This window comes from Gavialis gangeticus, unplaced genomic scaffold (assembly GCF_001723915.1).
Source record: "Gavialis gangeticus isolate Ggan-Ray unplaced genomic scaffold, GavGan_comp1, whole genome shotgun sequence".
In the NCBI taxonomy this organism is placed as follows: Eukaryota; Metazoa; Chordata; order Crocodylia; family Gavialidae; genus Gavialis; species Gavialis gangeticus.
In genome coordinates, this window is record NW_017729034.1 from 4,025,469 (window position 1) to 4,045,358 (window position 19,890).

The 19,890-nt window shown below is 41.5% G+C and overlaps 1 protein-coding gene across 5 annotated transcripts in view; it reads left to right on the forward strand.

Annotated features, from left to right (window-relative positions):
- GRAMD1C (GRAM domain containing 1C) overlaps nt 1-19,890 on the forward strand; it is a 125,851-nt gene that overhangs the window by 84,163 nt on the left and 21,798 nt on the right. For all 5 annotated transcript variants that reach the window (XM_019527555.1, XM_019527554.1, XM_019527556.1 and 2 more), the window contains 3 exons: nt 9,949-10,067; nt 11,322-11,445; nt 17,299-17,461. In XM_019527555.1, coding sequence (XP_019383100.1) covers nt 9,949-10,067; nt 11,322-11,445; nt 17,299-17,461 — 406 coding nt within the window. The remainder of the gene's footprint in view (nt 1-9,948; nt 10,068-11,321; nt 11,446-17,298; nt 17,462-19,890) is intronic.

Here is a 19,890-nt window from a genome sequence, read left to right on the forward strand (position 1 = left end):
GACTGTTCTTGGTGGTGACAGATGACAGAACAAGGAGCAGTGGTCTCAAGTTGCAGCAAGGGAAGTTTAGGTTAGATATTAGGAAGAATTTTCTCACTAGGAGGGTAGTAAAACACTGGAACAGGTTACCCAGACAGGTGGTGGAAGCTCCATCCTTGAGGGGTTTTAAATCCTGACTAGACAAACCTTTGGCTGGGATGATCTAGTTGGGGATGGTCCTTCTTTGAACAGGGGATTGGATTAGATGATCTTCCTGAGGTTCCTTCCAACCCTAACTTTCTATGATTCTAATTTCACTTTGGTATGGCACCTAGAAGAGCATGCAGAGGGGACCTTATGGCACTAGAGAACTGGGGTGCTCACTGAAGCAAATTTGTTAGATGAAGCAGTAGGCCTTGGGGACCTGTCCTCAATGAGTCAATCCTTTCTCCACTTCAGCCTGCTGCCACCCTCTGTACACATTCCCTTCTCCATACCAATCCTCCTGGTGACTTTTTTTTTTTCTCCAGGGAGGTAATGCTAAAATAGGGAGTTTTGATCCCAAATTTTGCTCAGTTCAGTCTCCCTGGTCTTCCCTCTTCCCTCTATGCTTATCCAAGGGAGGCACTGATGATTTGAGTTTTTAAATGTTCCTAATTATGGCTTCCTTTTTTGTGGCTCCTGAATACTACTGTGAAATAGGTCAAGTGTATATGTACAGCAGGGCGGGGGAGGGAAGGAAAGGCATTGGTGAGATTTACAAGTTCAAATTTCCAAAGACTTGGCTCCTGTGGCTTTCTGGTACAGGCAGCTGTGATGTTGCTGAAAGGAAGCAGCTGATGGATCTGTGCAGTCCTGTCAGGTTTTTTTTATTTTCCTTGGCAAAAAGCATAATATTTTGAAAAATGCCTTGTTCCTTAAAGTGAGTGTGTGTTTGTGTACTCACGTATATACCTGAAATCTGGAGTCTGTTGCCAGGAGGAAGGGATGGGTTGGAATCCTTTGAAATTTGAATTCCATGGCAAAATACAAGCTAAGCTCTGTCTGTAATAAAAATGGAACTTTTTAAATGTTTCCTCTGTGAGTGAATAAATAACTTTGTAAGATAGTGTGGAACACTCAGTTGCCCTCTGAAGTACTTGCACTAATATGGAGACCAAATTGTAAAATGAAGACCTGTTGTGGTTCTGTTATAAGTACAAATTGATGCTTAATTGTCACATTCCTGGTGAAGGCTCCTCTCTGACTCCCAGACACTACCCACAATGCTCTGTTTGTACCTGCACACTTGGGAGTGCTTTTAAACTTACCCTTTGGTCAGAAGTGGCATTAGTCACCATCTCTGGATCTGGCATCTAAAGTACCCTTCCTGAACATTACAGTGTCTATCTGTTAAATCTTCATGAAAGTGGAACCCTACAGCCCAGCTACCTGTGTCTCTAGGAATCACATTGACCAACTCCCCCTCCCCACGAAGACTCCCCAGTAGTCTAGGCACGCTCTGTCCCAGACCTCCACCTTGTAGGCACTTTCGTTTCATTGGTTAAACTGTTAAGAACATATGATAGTTGAAACAAATGGATGGGAACTTTTCAGAAGGATTTCCAGAAGCAATTCCTCTTTACTTTAAACCAGTGGTTTTAAACCTGTGGTCCATGTACGCCTGGGGATCCACAGACTATGTCCAAAGGGTCTGCAAAAGGTGACTGTGACCAATCAAATGTATGTGAATACCCACACTTACAATTCAGATGGGTCTGTCCCTTCATTCAAAATTCTTTAGGGGTCCACAAACGAAAAAAATGTTGAAAACCATTGCTTTAGACCATCCATGAAGTGTATAGATTGAAATAAAACAGTCAATGTCTGTATGCCATTCCCTCCTTCCAGTTCCTCACCAGTTTTTTGAGCTGCTTTTGGGATTTGGGGTCAGGGTCTTTCTCAGGGTTCTGGGTTGTCTAGGCTGATTTGCGTTTCTCCTTCCAAATGTGGAGTCACTTATTCTGACCCTGCAACTCAGTGTCCTTGAGCTTTTTTACTAGGCTTAAGAGTCAGCAGTTTCCTTCCTTCTCAGGTTGTACTTTTTTTTTTTTTTTTTTTTAAATTTCCCTTTCTTAGTAGAGCACTTTAAAAATAAAAAGACTAGTATCTTGGCCCTCTTTCATAGTTTCATAGTTGTTAGGGGCTGGAATGGACTTTGCAGATCATCGGGTCCGGTTCCCCTGCACTTGGGCAGGAAAGACTGCTGGATTGGATGACCCCCAGGTAGGTGGGTGTCAAGACACTTTTTGAAGATTGCCAGGGGGGAGAACTGTACCACCTCTGGGGGGAGCCTGTTCTAGACCCTCGGCACTTGGCCTGTAAAGAAGTTTTTCCTTGGGTCTAGCCTGAAGTGATCCTCAATCAGCTTGTGCCCATTATTTTTTTTCCTCCCTTGGGGGGTCTTGGTGAATAGATGCTCCCCCAGGCCCTGAAGTACACCCTTGATATACTTACAGGCTGCCACCAAGTCCCTTCTGAGTCTTCTCTTCTCCCGGCTGAACAGTCCCAAGTCTTTCGGCCTCTCCTCATATGACCTAGTCTCTAAGCCTCTAATCATGTGCATGGCCCTCCATTGGACTCTCAAACTTTTCCACATCCTTCCTGAAATGCAGCACCCAGAACTGGACACACAACTCCAGCTGCAGTCTCACCAAGGCAGAGTACAGAGGGAGGATAACATCCTCAGCCTTTGCTTGAGATGCCTCAGTAGATGCATGCCAGTGTTTGATTTGCTCTGCCAGCTATGGCACTGCATTGGTGGTTCATGTTCATTTTGTTGTCTGTCACAATACCCAGGTCTCGTTCAGATGTGGTGCTAGCAAGTGTAGCACTGCCGAGCCTGTAAGTGTGTTGTGGATTAGTGCTCCCCAGATGGAGCACTTTACATTTCTCTGTATTAAATGACATCAGGTTGAGGTCCGCCCACCTCAAGAGCCTGTCCAAGTTAGCCTGTAGTGCCAGCCTGTCTTCGAGCGTCCCCCCCCATAGTTTGGTGTTATCAGCAAACTTTGCTAGTTTGCTTTTAATACCTGAATCCAAACTGATGAACAAGTCGAAAAGCATTGATCCTAGTACTGAACCCTGAGGGATGCCACTGGTCACCTTCCACCATGGTGACTTGGTTCCATCAGTTGGTAGTCTCTTGGTCCTACCACAGAGCCAGTTACCTAGCCACTGAACCATGAAGTAGTTGAGGCTGCATTTTTCCAATTCTTTCATGAGGACATTGAAGTCCAGGCATATGACAAACCTCATTTTCCCCCTATCTAGGTGTTGAGTTACTTGATCATAGAAGGAAATGAGGTTGGTCTGGCATTACCTGCCTGTAATGAAGCCATGTTGGCTACCTTCAGCATACTGCCTTCCACTAGCCTGTCTGTACTGGATTCTTCGATAATTTTCTCCAGAATTTTACCAGGGATTGAGGTCAAACTGATTGGCCTGTAATTTCTTGGGTCTTCCTTTCTCCCTTTCTTAGACAGATGCCACATTGGCCTTCTTCCAGTCTTCTGGGACTTTTCCTGAGCACCATGAGTCTTAAAGTAACTTTGCTAGCGGTTGCACAATGACATCGGCCAGTTCTTTTAGCACCCTTGGGTGTAATTCATCTGATCCTATTGACTTGCAGATATTTAGATTTTGTAGGTGCTCCCCCACAAGATCTGTACCAACTAACACCCTTGCACTGGTGGAATACTGATGTGAAGTATTAATTCAGGAGCTCGGTTTTGTCCTGAGTGTCGGTTATCAGTCATCCCACTTCATTCATCAGGGCCCTATGCTTTGCTTACTTTTTTTCCTCTGACTTCCTATGACTCTAAAGAAGGACTCTGGTGTCCTTGATTCCAGTTGCCAATCTGTATTTGGTTTGTGCTTTTGCTGTCCTGATCTGCTCCCTGCAGAGAGCTGTTGCCAAGTACTCCTCTGGTAGCTATTCCTAACTTCCATCCTTTGTAGGCTTCTTGTTTTAATTGCAGGAGGTCCATGACTTCCCTGTTGAGCCTAGGGGGTCTGCCCCTCTGAAATTAAGTTTAATCATTGTGTGTTTGTAGAATTACTGCCTCTTCTTATTACTAGCTCTTTTGAGCTATGGGTCTGGATTTGTAACTGGATGGGTTTATTGCAGGAAGGAAGGAGTCAAATAGTCCCTACCCTCATGGGACTCCTGAGACCTTGCCAAAGCAAGACCTCTACTACCTTTGCAGACAGACAAGTTGTCAGGTAGGGTGGGAGATGAATGGAGAGAGGAGGAGTGATCTTTTTCTGCTGCCCTTTGGGCTGTTGTAGAGAGCAAAGGGGGAGTAGAGCAGAGATTGTGTTGTTTTCAATTGTGCCCTTGCACAAGGCTGGCCAGTGGAGTGGTAATTTCTTGTGCTGCGAGAGTAGGGAAGGAGAGGCCTGGCTGGCAAAAATCTGACTGTTAAATTCTCTCTCGGAAAATGGCGTAGATACACCGAACAACCCTCTGTTTAACAAATTGTCCAAACTCCTGCACCCGTATCTATACAAAACTTCTCTACATACTTGCTCCAAAAATATCTTGTATTGCAGAATGCAACATGTCAGGCAATTCAAGGGCTGTTGTTAATTTAGAAAGTATATCCTTCTAATGCCAAAAGAGGAAAAGCATTGTTTGAGCTGCACTTAAGCATTTAAACTCCAATGCTTTGAGGCCAGGGGCCTGCATATAGAATCCCTGCCATGGATTTGAGGAGTATCCAAAGTCCCAGACTGTTGGGTCTGGAAGAGAGGAGACTTGCCCAGTGGTAAAGCCACACAGACTTGAGCAATTTGGCTCCGTTCAGTTGATCTGGAATTCAGAACTAATTCAGTCTTAAGCCAACCTCCTCCTGGCCCCCCTATCCCTTTCACCCCCAAAAAAACCCAACAGAAAATCCCAAATCCCTCACATATTTGTGTTAGTCTGGCTTTTTGTATGTGGTGATGAATCATGGTCAAATGGCAAGTGCTTTGTTGTCTTCAGAATTTCATCTGCATTTTACCCAGCTGTATCTTAAGTATGCCTGGGTCTGCAGGTAAAGTACAGGTGAAATGGGGAGGAAACTCAGAATTTGAGGCATTAGAAGTAAGCAAATCAAAGAGCTGCTTTCTTGGAAGAACAGTACTGTGGCCCCAAAACTGTCCTGTTCTGAAACGTAAAGCAGGCAGGAACTGATGTTGTGGGGTAGGGGCAGGTTTGATATCTTGTGAAACATGAGGGTTAGATGCTGGAGGGTTGAAAGTCTCTCCTTTCCAATTGTGTAAAATTTATGCTTCCTTGATGTAGTAGATTGTAATATCAGCTTTTCGTAGCACAGGGTATTATGTAGATAACTCTGTAATCAAAGATACTTGATATATTAGCTAAATATTTCTCCTTTCCTCAATATAGTTGATTTGCTCTAGCACCTCCTATAAATTTACGGGTCTTCCTGTAAATTATGGCATTAAATAAATGCTGTGATATATACGTATAATGTATAAATAAGAATAAAAATCACAGTACATCACTAATTTAATACTGTAATATACAGTTATATACATATAATATTGAAAGTTGTTAGTAGAATTGGCTGCATCCCAGTTGTGCCGCATAGGGATGAAAAATCCTGCAAACAACCTAAATCTGGATATGTAAGGTAGTGTTGTTCCTATATACAGCAGGGAAATAGTGTGCAGTAGGGAAATGGTGTGCTTTTTCTCAAGACTCAGATAATCAGTTTCTGAATATATAAATAAGAGGTGTAATTTTTAGTTCTGAGCAGGTGAAGGGGATGAGACGCATGGAGGACGCTCACTCTTCTTGTGGGGTTAGACATACTTATGTGTCCTGCTTTTCGTTTAAGATCTCCTGCCTGTGTGCATGGACTGACGGCAGTGAGGGGGTTAATGAGGACTCCTGTTAAGGGATCTCTGGGCAGTGAAGGAATGTCATTTTAAAAAGAAGCTTCTCCTATTGCCATAAGCAGTGGCGTAACCTGCTCTCGGTGAAGCAGTTAGTGGCAAAAGTAGCCCCTTCTGAAGTCACTCCCTTGAGGCACCGTGTGTATTAACATTAAAAGTATTCTCTAATGTCTTCATACTTTTAAAAAAAAATAAAATTGTGGCCTTTTTTAAACAGGGAAAGGAATTGTCTGTCTCCAGCTGTCCCATGCTGTAAAGGAACTTTAAACAGTAGCTTGATATGTCATCTCATAGGAAACCCAAGCTGTGTCTGTTTAATGAATCCTGCTTACCTGAGCTTTTCCTGAGTGGGAGCGGCCTAGAAACTGGTTGGGAGCTGAGTACAACTACCAGTTCAACAGGCGGACCAGCCCACTTGTGACCGGCTCTGATACTGCCAAGCAGGAAGTCAGAGAAGCAGGTTTAGAGAAGCAGTTTTGAAACGGCAGGAGAGCTCGTCCTCAACCTGACAGTTTAGTTCAGTAACCAACAAACCAAGCTGCCTGTTTTAACCCCAGGAATTTTGCTACTACGTAATGGACTTTCCATGGTGAGGACTTGAGGGGCTTTTGGTCTTGGTTAGAGCCAAAGTGGACTACTTGGGAATCACTCTTCTGATTGGAATAGGCTGTCAACTCAGCCTGTGGCTCTCATGGCTCTCTGAAAAGACGATAAATCCCCTTAAGGTGAAATGATGTGCTTCTGACAGGATGGCTTCTGCAGCCCTGGAAGTCCACAGTGCTGTCTCTCTTCCCTGAGGATGTGGGCAGATTCCTGAGCATCAGTGTGAAGTTGGCTGAGTAGAAGAGGAGTTCTCATTACTTTCACCAAACAGGGTTGGAGATGACTAAGACAGAGTGAATGTGATCAAAGGCCATTCTTCCATAGTAAGAAACCTGCTAATAGCTTTAAGTAGTTGGAGCTCAAAATACGTTCTGCATTGGCTGAAATCATGTGGCATGAGAAATCTATTCGAGAAAAGCCAAAATGCATGCATGTGTGTGGTGTATATATCCACTTATATCTGCTTGTGTTACCTCCTTATGTGTTTAAGTTGCTGTTAGTATAATGCAGTTCTACCATTTGCATAAGTAAGACAGCAGGGTTTTTAAAAATGTCTTTAAATAATGCATGATTATTTAATGGGATCAGTTTGCGTAAACAGTAAGTTGGTCTTATGTTACTATTTCATTAGGAAAGTTCAGTTCCCTCCATCTGTATGAATTGTGGCTGATGCGTGTTTTCCAGTGCAGTAAGTTTCTTTAGAAATCATCAGTGTCACTTTCTTTCACATTCATTAAATCCTTAGCTCTTTCTTGTTCTTTGAGCCCTTTCCAGCAAGGCAAAAGGACTTTGAAATCAATTGTTTACATTGCAGATACTGGTTTACATGTCCTAATCCTTTTACTTTCTTAATGTTCTTGAGTGTCAGAGGGGACTTGAACTGTATGAAGTATTAGGTTGATTAGGGGGTGGTGAGGGGCACTTTTTTTTTTTAAGCAAAAGATAGAAACATGTTGCAGGGTTTTTAAGAGACTTGAGCCTGTTCCCAAAATCTAAAGCCTCTTTTCCCACCCTAACTGTAATATTTTTGTATTTGATTAATTGCATTGCCACCTCCTATCAGTGTCCTGCCATTCCAGCACCTTGCCTCTGGTGATATTGGGGACCAGATACTATTAGGGACACAGATCCATTGCTTTTCAGCTCAAAACACTTACATAAGTGGGGAAACTGAGGTGCTGAACTTAAGTGACCTGTCTGGCAGAGTCCAGGAAAGTCCATGTCCAACTCCTAGTCTAGTGCAGTGTCCAGTGGGACCTCAGGAGGGTTGCTGAGAGGTCCTTCTGCCCTGAGAAAAGCCATGGGAACATCAGTGATGAGTGAAGGGAGATGAATGTGAATGTTAATATGTTAATTGCTTTTTAAACCATTTTAAATTGGCTTTTTTATTTGCAATTAGCTGGGTGTGCTAACAGTGTTTTGATGGAACATGGAGCAGAAATTTTTACAGAACATGGAGTAAAAATTTTGCAAAGTGCCAGTTATAAACTTGAGGGTAGATGCTTGTGTTCCATAGCTGTGTTAAATGCTTCTGAAAATTTTAACTTGAGGTAACTTCCTTGGTCTCAGTGTTTTATTAATATTGCAATAATGGGCAGAGACTTAGAGCTCTATTATGGAGGCCTTGTGCTGTACAAATATATAGCAAGGGGAAAGTCCCTGCCTGGAAGAACTCATCATCCAGTACAAGGGTATTTGCCACCAACAACTTATGCAGGCATTGCGTCGTTAGTACACAGTGGCCAGCATTGGTCAGGGCTGTGGATCGTTTGACTTGGTACCCAGTGCACTGTGAAAGCTACCAGAAACAAATACAGCTACTTAGAAATAGTAGAGACTGAGGGGATGCAAAGTAAGTGTTTGTGGGAGGAGGTGTTTGAAATGTGAGGGAATTGTTTTGTTTCCCTGGGATAGAGGAGGCATGGGCACTGTAGGCAACTCTCATTAAGGTGCTGTGGTGTATGAAAGGGATCAGAAGAGAGCCTCGGGTGGATTAATGAAACGATTTTTTACCATTCTCGCATTAACCTTGATCACACCTCTACCCAAGGCCAGCCTAAGAATTGAGGGAGTTATCAGATAACTCCCCAGAACATGTCATTTTGCTGAGCATGCTTCCAGCACTGCGCGTTGTGGGTTTTTTTAGCAGTCTCCACAATAGAGAGGGGTCAGATCCATTTTATTTTTTTTTTTTTTTAACTAGTGGTATTAATACTGTATAAAGAACTGTGTGCTTTTGTTGTTACTGATAGTCTGCATTTGATTAGATTGGAAACTTTTGGATGCCGGCAGTCTCTTAATTTGTTCTTGTACCATGCTTGAAACAATAGGGGCTACGTAGGGCCTGTGATACAAACATCAGTTCCTAGAATCGGGGGAAGCCATTTGTCATGCTCCATTTAGTACAGCATGAGCACACAAGTTAACAGCATGAATGCAACTTTAAATGCATGTGCTTGTATGTATAATATAAACAAACGTTCACATGTAAAAGGGGTAGTTGTCCAAATAAACTGGGTTTGTGTGTATGATAGAAGGAAGTCTAGCTCCTACAGTGCTTCCATAGTTAGTCATTGCTTACTACTTGCATCTCCCCTTGTGAAGTAGGTTAAGTGTGAGCATCTTCATTTTCTAGATGGGGGAACTGAGGCACAAAAAAAAAAATGGCGTGGTTGTGGCTCATAGGTGGTCTGTATTGACCTGTCATTTTGAATGCAGTGGTCCCTTGTTCTTTGTCTTAGAAGTTGCTAACTGGACCACTCTCTCATGCTGCTGAATTGTCTAAACTTGTGACTGTAGCATCTGATGAAGTAGGCTGTAGCCTATGAAAACTCATGCCTCTCTGAACGAGATAGCAAGGTGGGGTGATACCTTATAGACTGTCTTCTGCTTATAGTTCACCCTGGCTAGTCAAGCAAGGTTTGCTGCACACAGATGGCTAGGAAGGAGCTTTTGGTACCCTGCTGTCCACAGTGACCGCCTGAATGATTCAACTCTTACTAAAAAGCTGCAGAGAAAAGTCAAGAGTCCTACGTCTGTACAGTTTTCATGGGCCACCAGAGATCAAGCTCTGAGTCATAGGTGAGGCAAGGAGAAGGAAGCAAATCCATTTTGTGATCTTGAAGGAAAAATGAGTGACAGTTTTTCTTCCCTAGGTCTCCTTGACATAAGCTTACACTGACCTTGGCTAGAAGGTTACACCTATTCTCACTCCCAAGCAAATATTTATTTATTTTTTTTAATTTTCCCAGGGGGCTAGCAACTTCAGAAGTGAGGGCCAAATGCTGTCTCACTTTGTCTTAGCAAATAGTGTTGCTTCCAGATTTGTTATCATGAAGTGTGCTTGTTGCTGTGTAAAAGAGCTGGCTCATCGCTGCCATTTTTTTGACTGATTTTTAGCAATACTTTATCTTTTTTCAGAGATTGACAAAGCAGGAATTCTGGCAGCTGGTCCACCAGAGCTATGGCTCTGAGCTGGGCCTGAACACTGAGGAGATGGAGAGCTTTCACTCATCATCTGAGGATAATGGGCCATCTCGGTAAGAAAATGCTTTTATGGATGTAATATGCTACTTCCATGAGTTTGCCTTCAGAATCTTCATTCAAACCTGCTACCATAATTGACGAATTTTGTATCCTTTCTAATAGTCTTAGCATAGACGCTGAGTGAGTAGGCAAAGACTTGATTTGCCCTCGCACAGTATTGTAGATGGATCACAGCTGAGGCCCCTTCATGAGGAGAGAGATGAGCAAATATTGCATTTCCACTGCTCTTCCTAGATTGGTTCAGGTAAAATATAGGAATTGCATATTTAAAACTGAGAACTCCCCCTTCCCCTTCCCCTCCTGTCACCACATCAGTTATTGACACCTAAATCTCAGCCTTGTCCATGAAAGATTTTCACCATTCCCCAGTTCCACTGTGCAGTATGGGGAGAGCAAAATGATAGTGACTCAACATCTCTTTACAATGCCCAAGGTGAGACCCCCAGTTGTTGAGACCTCAAATATTTTAATAGTTAAATTTAACAAAATGTAAATATTAAAACATCATCTGCTTTGTTCTATAGGTGTTCTTAATGCTTGCTTTGTCTTCTAGTAATTTATTCAGCTTAGCCAGCAGACCTGTCAACATCCCTTGCTGGTTCTGATAGTTTCTTGGCTGACGTCATATGCCTTTGAGCTAATTTGTTAATGGTCCACATTGTACTGCAAACAAGTTGTCTTTAAATTTTGCACTTGCACTTACATAAACATATATTCAGTAAGGACCGAACTACTGCTCTAGCACTTAGTGCTGTTACTTTTAATCAAAGCAGTGGGGGAAGTATATATCAAATTATCCTATTTGCTGCCAGTTTTAAGGCATGCTTTCTTTTATATGTCCTTATATAATCTGTAAAATACTCTGACATGGGACACTCATCTCTAAAACAACTTAAATCTTTCCATTATGAGCTTATGCTACATGCCTTGAAACCCCCTACAACTTTAATTTTCTCTTTGGTTTGCCAGAGCTTGGATTGATTGTTTGTTGTTATTTATTGGGTTCTTTATTTATTTGGCTTTTTTTCCCCTAGGCATAGTGAAAGGCTAGTGAAGAGGTGGTTTGACCTAATGAATGGAAAGATTAAGCTGGAATTTGTATATGGCAATTCAGCTCATGGTTGGAATGTATTTTGTGGATGATGTGTTTGATTAATACATTTTTTAAATTCAGCAATCTAAACTAAGTAAGGCTGAGAAACTGAAATAAATTAATTCCTCCTATATTATCTTTTTGGCTTGGACAGATCCAGTGTGTGTGATGATTCTGGGGAAAAGGATGAAAAATTACCCAAAGCAGTCAGCCCCACTCGAGAACCTGTCGTGCAGACGGTAGAGGTTGAGCCACAAAATGGAAATGTGTTGCCGGGGGTAATTATGTACACAGCTTTTCCTTGTATGTACTAAATGTGTATATGGATTGTATGTGTCTGGGGATTGCTTCTCAAGAGGACGCGAAGGGAAAGACTGTCTAGAAAGCTAAGTGAACAGTTCAAGGATTGCTTTTAACTGTTAAACATTTTAGGAGTTTTGCCCTTCTGCGCATTACTGCTTTTGAGAAATGAATTGCTTGCAGGTCTGCAAAACCTTTTATTTATTATTGGCATAGACCATAGGGGATCAATGCCTGTTTTTTCCATTAGTTCATTGCCTGACCTTGGGCATGTTGCATCTCAAGTTCCCCCAGCTCTAAAATGATCATAATTGCATTTGTCCACCTTTGTAAAGCATATTGAGCTACAAGTATAAAGCTTATTCTATGTTTCATACCTTACATTCCTACCTGCTCTCCTATGATATTTTTTCCAATTATAGTTTATGCTCATGCTATCCTTTTGCAGTTGTCCTAGGTTGTTAAAAGGAGCTTCGTTCTGAATCTCACATTTAATGAGGTTAGTCCAGGCCATTGTAGCAGGGGAAAAAAACCCCTTTTATTTTCAATTTTAGAAATTCAGACAGAGGAAACAAATTGAGGAAAGCATACTGAGCAGGTAATCAAGATGGATTCTTTTCTAGTTCATCAAGAGAAGCGAAAATGAATAAAGTGGTCATGTTACTCATTAGGATGAGTGAATTTAATGAGTTGATGGGAAAGGGAAATAAAGTAGTAGCAACATTTGTTGTATTTATACAATGCCTAGCACAAGAACCAGAACTCTTAGGTGCTACTGTAATACAAAAAAAAAAAAAAAGCATTCCTTTGATTGGTCCTGGCTTGAAAGCCTGTCCCATATAACAGATGCCAGAAAGCAGATTTTCAAAGCAAAAACAGCAGTTAATACAAAACTCTAGAACTCTTGGTTCAGAGGTGATACCTTTTATTAGACCAACTAAACTAGAAAATAGCTTTTTTTTTATTGCTGTTTTCTAGCTGGTCTAATACAAGGTATCATCTCTGAACCAAGAGTTTTAGTTTTGTATTCCTTCTGGTCTCGAACCAACATGGCTATAAAAACAGATCCCTGAAATAGTAGTTATGCATCTCTCACTAAAAGTCACTGAAGCTTGGCACCTTGTTTCTTGTTGCCAGTAAAGGACATCAGGGTTATTTGTGACATTCTTCAGGACTATTTATTATGTGACCCTCAGTTTACTCTGGTGTTTGCTAATGGATAATGAGGCCTTGCAGGAATGGAAAGTCAATGCCTTAAGATAGCTAATCTCTGGTACTTAACAATGTAGGTGTCAGTTCCTTTTAACTTTACATGCACATGCTCTCACCAGATGGTTGGTGGGGAGGGGAGCAAAGGGAGGGATTCCAAATGTGGGTAATAAATAAGAATTTTGGAAGGGTTTAAAAACCTTTGCACTAGTGGGTGGGATGACAGGGAGGGGAGAACCTGCCCATCCACAACTACAGTTGTGGGGTATCTGTGTTTACTCTATCAAAGCTTTAGGAATGTGTGGAGGTTTCTTTGTTGGTTTAACCGTTTCTCTGATTCCTGTCTTACTATGGATAAATATGTAGAAGAGGCTGTTCTATGTTGCGGGGGTCACAGCTCCCAAAGGGAAGTCTCTTGCTGGTGACAAATCCAATTCTACCCTGATTGAGTGCCCCCTTTCCAAAGAACTTAGAGGGGTAAAAGGTACAGCTTTGACCATGGCAGTGCCCTTTGAAAATTTGACCTGAGAGTGTCATTGTAGTTATTGTGTCATCACCATTTGCATCCCCAGTTGCATGTTTGTTGAAGTATTTCATAACATCAGAGCTCACTGATGTTTGACTATGAACCTGAGGGGTTTCTTTTTCTTTTATCTCTGAAAGCTGCATTCAGAAATATACATGTAACATTTATAAATAACTAAATGATAGAACTTCTGTATCCTGGGGCTACAGAAGGAATAGAAAAATTACAGTAGGTGTTAAGAGTATTGCTAACACAAGATGTATGAGTAAAGTCCTAAAACCTGATTAGGTGGTTTCAAGTTGATATACAGAAGACAGGTGAGGGCAGGGAGGAGGAGAAAGGTCTTATTCCATTTGTTGATTGTATAAAGTGTAGCTTAAATCTTTTTAAAACAATAGTGTTGGAGGATTCTGCTTGGGTTTGTTCCTAGAAATTCAAGTCATATCCGTTTTGGCAGAACCTATGGATGAAGGGGGAACTTGGTTGGCTTTTATCATCACTGCCACTGAAGTAGCGAAACTTTGATTAATCTAGATGGGAAGCAGTTTTCATTTAGTTCCCAATGCACAATTTGGGTCATCCAAGAAAACTGCAAAAACAGGCAGACAAGAGGTTTGATAATCCTGAGGTTAAATAGATTTTTATTTTCAGGCCAGAAAACACCATTAAATTATTTACTCTATTTAATACAGGATATAGAATTTCATACAGTTACCCTTGTAACTTGAGGGAAGAAGGGAAAAGGGAGACTTCATGCCTCCTTTATTCCCCCTAGAGAAGAAAAACAAAGGGTATCACCCCAATTTCTCTCTTCCTTTTTGTAGGTCATATTTGCCAAGAATGTAACTGTCGCCTTTGTACCAAGACAGAGATGGTTAGCTGTGTTAGTCTGAAGTGAGGCAGAAGGCAGGGGAGGGTGGCACCTCTTATAAACTAACTTGTTCAGAGGCATGAGTTTTCATAGGTGACAGCCGACTTGTAGCCAACGAAAGCTCAAGCCTCTCTGGATGAGTTAGTCTATAAAGTGCCACTTTGCCTTGTCTTCTGTCTTTTGTACCAAGTTGATACCCTGGACTAGAATGATTTTTGCTCCTGTCATTCCAAGTGGCATTTCCAGCTTGATGTAAGTGTATCCAGTGTATGTCTTTTTTTTAAATCCTAAATGCATCCTTCAAGTATGTTATCGTAACAGTTTATTCAGTAATCAATAATTCAATAGTCCTACAGAATCAGGATACTGCCACTCAGCACTGCTGAGGGTGAAGATGGGGAGATGGTTGAGAGAGTGTAACTTGCTTCTATTAAGGCATTTGACAAAAGATTCCAGAAAGAAATAATCATCATATAAACTGCTATGACCTTGTAAGACTAACCCAAATGAGCTTTCTTTTTTGCCAACGTTAGAATACAGCAAATGGTACTTGTCAGGCTCCTGAATAACCATCCGTTTCAATTTCTTTGTCAAAAGTATTTCTAGGACTTTTGTTTCCCCTAGTAATATTTTACAATGGCTGCTTGGAAAAACTAGGAATTCATTTTCATTATGTTGTTCTTAAAGGAAGTGCATATCTCATGAAATATACGCTTCCTTTAAAATATATAAAAACACCAGTGTACTTTTTAAAGCACCAAACTGCTTAAAATTTCCCCGTCTCCAGAAATTGGTGCAAAATGACCTTTATTTTGTTTGCTTGTTTATTTTAAGCACTCACACAAATTCCCTAAATAGATTCCCACTCCTGGACTTTATTAAGTACAAATAAAATGAGGAAAGGTTGTAGAGCAGAGCTTGCCAAAATCAGTGCCCACTTTGCTGTTAAGGGTGTATGATGACTTGGGGAACTACTTGTATGTTCCTCTTACTTCTTAAAATTATTATTTTTAGCAAAAGAGGACATTTCTCCCTTTGGAGTGTGTGTGTAAAACATGTCTGCTAAGGCTGAAAGGAAGAAACAACCTTTAGTTTAAAAGGTTCATGTCATACATGCATAAATACTATCTCTGATGGTCCAATACATCTTTAAAGATCTTTCTTCTAGGCAGCGTGATGCTTGTTGATCAAGGGCCTTTGTACACAGCAAAATCGGCCTTTAAAGCAGCTTAATTGCCCTTTTGCACTGCTTTAATGGTGTTGCTGTTTACACACTTGGTGGCGTATTCCACTTTAAATGACTGTTACATAGCAAGGTAAAACCTATCTGAGGTGTGTTAGTTTGCTACATAGTGAAGTGCAACAGTGCAAGGGCTCTGGAAGCTAATGTGCTTGGGGAAGCTTGGGCTTGGTGGGTTTCCAGCACCTTGTGCACTGTTCCCATCACCACCTCCCGCCTCCCAGCACACCCAGCCACCCTCCTACCACCTTGCGGCTCTGCCCCAAGGGCAAGCCAGCTGTTCCCGGGTGGTCTCAAGTGGTGGGGACGGTGCACAAGGTGCTGGAGCTTACCTGCCTCTCTCATGGGAGGGAGGGCTTCTCTCCATGGTGGCAGCACTTGCCCACTGGCTTCCAGTCTGGGAGGTCCCGGGGTACACTGCCACTGTGGAAGGAAGCACGGGGCTTTGTGCAGCTCAGGGGCTGTGTGACCCAGGAGGAGCCTGTGCAGGCAGGCTTGACTGAAGGAAAAAAAAAAGTGGTGAGAATCTCCCCACCCCACCTCCTCCCTCCGTCCTCCCAAAGTCTTATCAAGCTAGCCCACAGAAAAGACGTGAATTAGCTTTAGCTCCTTCCTATTCTTCAAATCTATAGCCTTTCTCCAAAAGGCATAAGAGATCCTGGCAACTCGCACATTTGAAAGGTGCTGGGTCCTATGTTGCCTTTGTAAGTGTGTACTGCAGACAGCTATGAGGTCTAGTCATAGTTTCTGTGTAGCACTGGGCTCATTGGTTGTCTCAGATTCGCTACTAGAGTATAATAGTCTCCTCCAAAGAAGTCCTTCCATTTGCTTTGGCCTTGGAAAAACCTTGCCTCTTCTTGTTGAGGGTCAGAAATTCAGTGATAGCTCCTAGACTCCTCAGTCATCCACCTTTTTATATTTCAAGCATCTCAAACAAGGCTCAGGCCTTCATTCTGATAGAAGACCTTCAAGGAATAAATGGCCTAGTGCTGCAGGAAAGCAGGGATGATCATTCAGATGAATTCCTTGTGAATCATCTCCCAGTTCATTGGCAGGGGAGATGAGCAAAAATCTTTTAGTGGAGAGATTTTGATCTCATTAAGTGTAGCATTTAGGGCTACATTATGACTCTAGATCCACAGCTGTTTCATAGATTTCATAGGCATAGGGCTTGAAGGGACCTTGCAAGATCATCAGGTCCTGCACAAAGGGCGGGAAGCCAGCTGGGGTCAAATGATCCCAGCAAGATAAGCATCCAGTTTACTCTTGAAGGTGTTCAGTGTAGGTGCTTGAACCGCCTCTGGTGGGAGTCTATTCCAGGCCCTGGGGACTCGGACAGAAAATAAGTTTTTTTTTTCCGTATGTCCAGCCTAAAACAGTCCTCCCGGCAGCGTAAAATGGTCTTCCCGGCCCGCACTGTTGCCCCATTGGAAGATGTGTCGTTTGCAAGGAGACCAACTGTTGAATCTGGTTCTTATCTAGCATGACTGAACTTTAGAACCCCCATTATCCTTACTGTTTGTGCGTTTTGGTCAACTTGCATAGAGTTGGCAGGTTTGTGTGCACAACATCAAGAAATGTGCAATTGTGTGCCTAGGTTATGGCACTTGTGGGCCCAGATTTTTATATGTAAGGCACCTATCTTTTGAGGCTTCTGGCTGTATCCAATAATGATACATTATTTCATTTTTGAAAGGTTACTTTCATAAGAATAGCAATTAGGCACTGATTTTTAGGTAAAGCTTCCTTCCGTTCAGCAAAATATCTCCTGGGAGCGCCATAACTTTACATCAGAATGACTGACTGGCTAGAAGCAATGGGATTTTAAATCCAGTGTTAAGAACAAACAGAATTTGAACAGCTAGCTTGTTTGCTTTACTTGATGTGTGTGACTGTATGTATATACATATACAAATATACATTTAAAAGTTATTAAGGTCAGTTATACCATATGCTCATTAATGTTTCCTTTGGGGACTGAATAGGAGGAATCCCAAAATGAGAAGCCAGACAAGAGGAGCCCTTTTCTGGCTTCAGAAAGAAAACTTCTTAATCTAATCAGAAGCCAGTCCTCAGAAAAGTCCCTGGATCTGAACGAGAATGAAAACCTCCAAGAGAAGAGCAGTGCTTCAGATAGCAATGACGAAGGTAAGTCTATAAATCCAACTGGGAATTCGTAATATGAACTGTACTCTCACTCTCTGAGTACTCTCTGTTCTTACCACCCCACCAGTGAGGAAAACAGGGTGAGTGGAAAACTTCTTGGGAGATTGTTTTCATTGAAGAATAAGGCTTTGTAAATCACTCTAATTGTTTTCTTCTACAAAAAAAAGGCTTTTTTATTTTTCAGTTTAACTGTGAAAATATTTTGGAAATTACTTTAATTACTTTTTAGGAGTTTTTTTTTGCAAATTTTAAAATATGTGGTTTTGAAATGGCTCGGTTTCCACATATTTATTCCCCATTATGCCCTCCCATCCAGTTTTCTGAGTTGGGAATCAGTAACAGTGTCAAAAGTGGCTTTCTGAACAGTGGCACTTTTTAAGTTTTAAAAGTAAAATGTGTTTTCTTCCACTTTGGGAGTGTTTGGTTATATCTGTGTTGGTTGAAGGACATAGGCAGAAGGTTCTTTGGGTAAATATGATATCTTTTATTAGACCAACTAAATAGTTGGAAAAAGGAAGCTGCGAAGAAGCTTCCAATGATTTTCCAACTATTTAGTTGGTTTAATAAAAGATATCACAATTACCCAAAGAACCTTGTCTCTCTCTTCTTCCACTTCCCACTCCATTCTATATTCTTAACTGTTTCCATTGGAGGTCAGAGTGAGTGGAAAAAGCACTTTTCCATACTTTAAAAAAATTTCCCAATGATAATTTTGAATAGGCATTTTTATGTCAAGTATTCATGCAAAAATACATGTTTTCCAGCTTATTAGTAGTAAATATTCCAGTCTTACTGGGTGGAGAAACTGCAACAAAGGGCAAGCAATTAATTTGTGAAGCATCAAGACTCTGTAACTGTCAGATACACAAAACATTTGAGACTTAGTTTAGTTTCTTTCCTCAGATTTCCTACCATTTTTTCCTTCTCTTTGAAGATGGGAAAGATTCAAAGGGAAACATGGAATAGTAGTAAAAGTGCTGCACTTTTAGGATTTAGGAGATCTAGTTTATTACCTAGTAGCAAGCTAGTGTTGCTCTCTACAGGTTCTGGTAATGTGCTCATTTTCATGGTATGTGAGCACCTTCTAGCACTGCACTGCACTGGGCAGTGTAGCTAACATCTGTTCCATGTTTGCGCTAGTCTTCATCCAGGAAAAAAAGCATATAGTTGATTTGTCTTGCTTTGGTAGAGCTTTTTTTAATATGTCTGTTGCTAAGTATTTATATCAGTGACAATGAGGTCAAAGAAGTGAACTTAGGTCACTGTCTTCTCAAGATGGGGTGGAGTCTCTTGGCCAATAAGAGATAGTGATAAAGTATTGCTTAACACCAGATAGCAGCAGCCTTGAGTATCCAGTTAAGGATTCAAGAGGCATTTCTGAATTATAGGTTGAACTGTTCAACTTGGGGATGTGTACTTTCAACCAGAGCTGACTCCATCGTATCTGCAAAGTTGTCAAAATGCTTTCTCTTGCCCACCAACTTCATCTCTCCCTAGCCTTGGTTTTCAGCTTATGCTCCCCAAAAAGGTGTATACAGTATAGTGGATATATGCTCATATTATGAATGTACAGGCTCGCACAGATTGTTACATTAGTGCTTAACCCTGTACACTTAGTGCATTCCCTAAGTCACCTGCCTCCCTCACCTAGAGTTGTAAAGAGTTACAGCCTCTAACATGTTTGAGTCATTTGGCAGTTTCTTATAGATCCTGAGCTTTTTACAACCTCTGGCATTTTCCAGTGCAAAGATCTTTCCAGTGTAATCAGTTTCCATTTGTTCTGTTAACTCCAGATGAGCAGAAGACATTTAAAGACATTTTTCTCCTGAAGAAAAGAGGCACTTTTTTAGCAGTGGCATCATGGGACTAGTTGTGACCTTCATTTTCAGTATTAAGCAAACAAACTTTGCGAAAGCAAACTTAATTAGAGCCGAGACTATCTTCTGTTTTAAAATGAGTGAGCTTCCTATTCATGCTACCTTCCATGCTACTTTTTGTAGCCTGTCTTCTTTGAGAGAGCAAATTTTTGGCCTCACTACCTGGGCTGGAAAGATAACTAAGAATTACACTAGTCATTCTTGGAATTCCTCCCCCTCTATTTCCCAACCTGGTCTATTCCTGTGCAGTGTTGCACAAGCTCTTGAAAGCTGAGTCTCCTTCAGGAAAATTGAAATTGATTGTACCAACCTTCAATCCTACCACATGACAGTACAAGCCTTACCTGTCTTGCTTAAGACATCTTTTGTGTCTTGGCTAATCTTGTTGACTCATCTGCACTATGGGAGGGAGGCCTGCTTCATGCTGTTGTAGCAGGTGAAGTGAGAAGTGGGCCCATGGCTGTTTCCACCAGCTTCTGGGTTTTTGTTTGTTTGGTTTTTTTTTTTTTTTTTTTTTTTTTTTTTTTTTTTTTT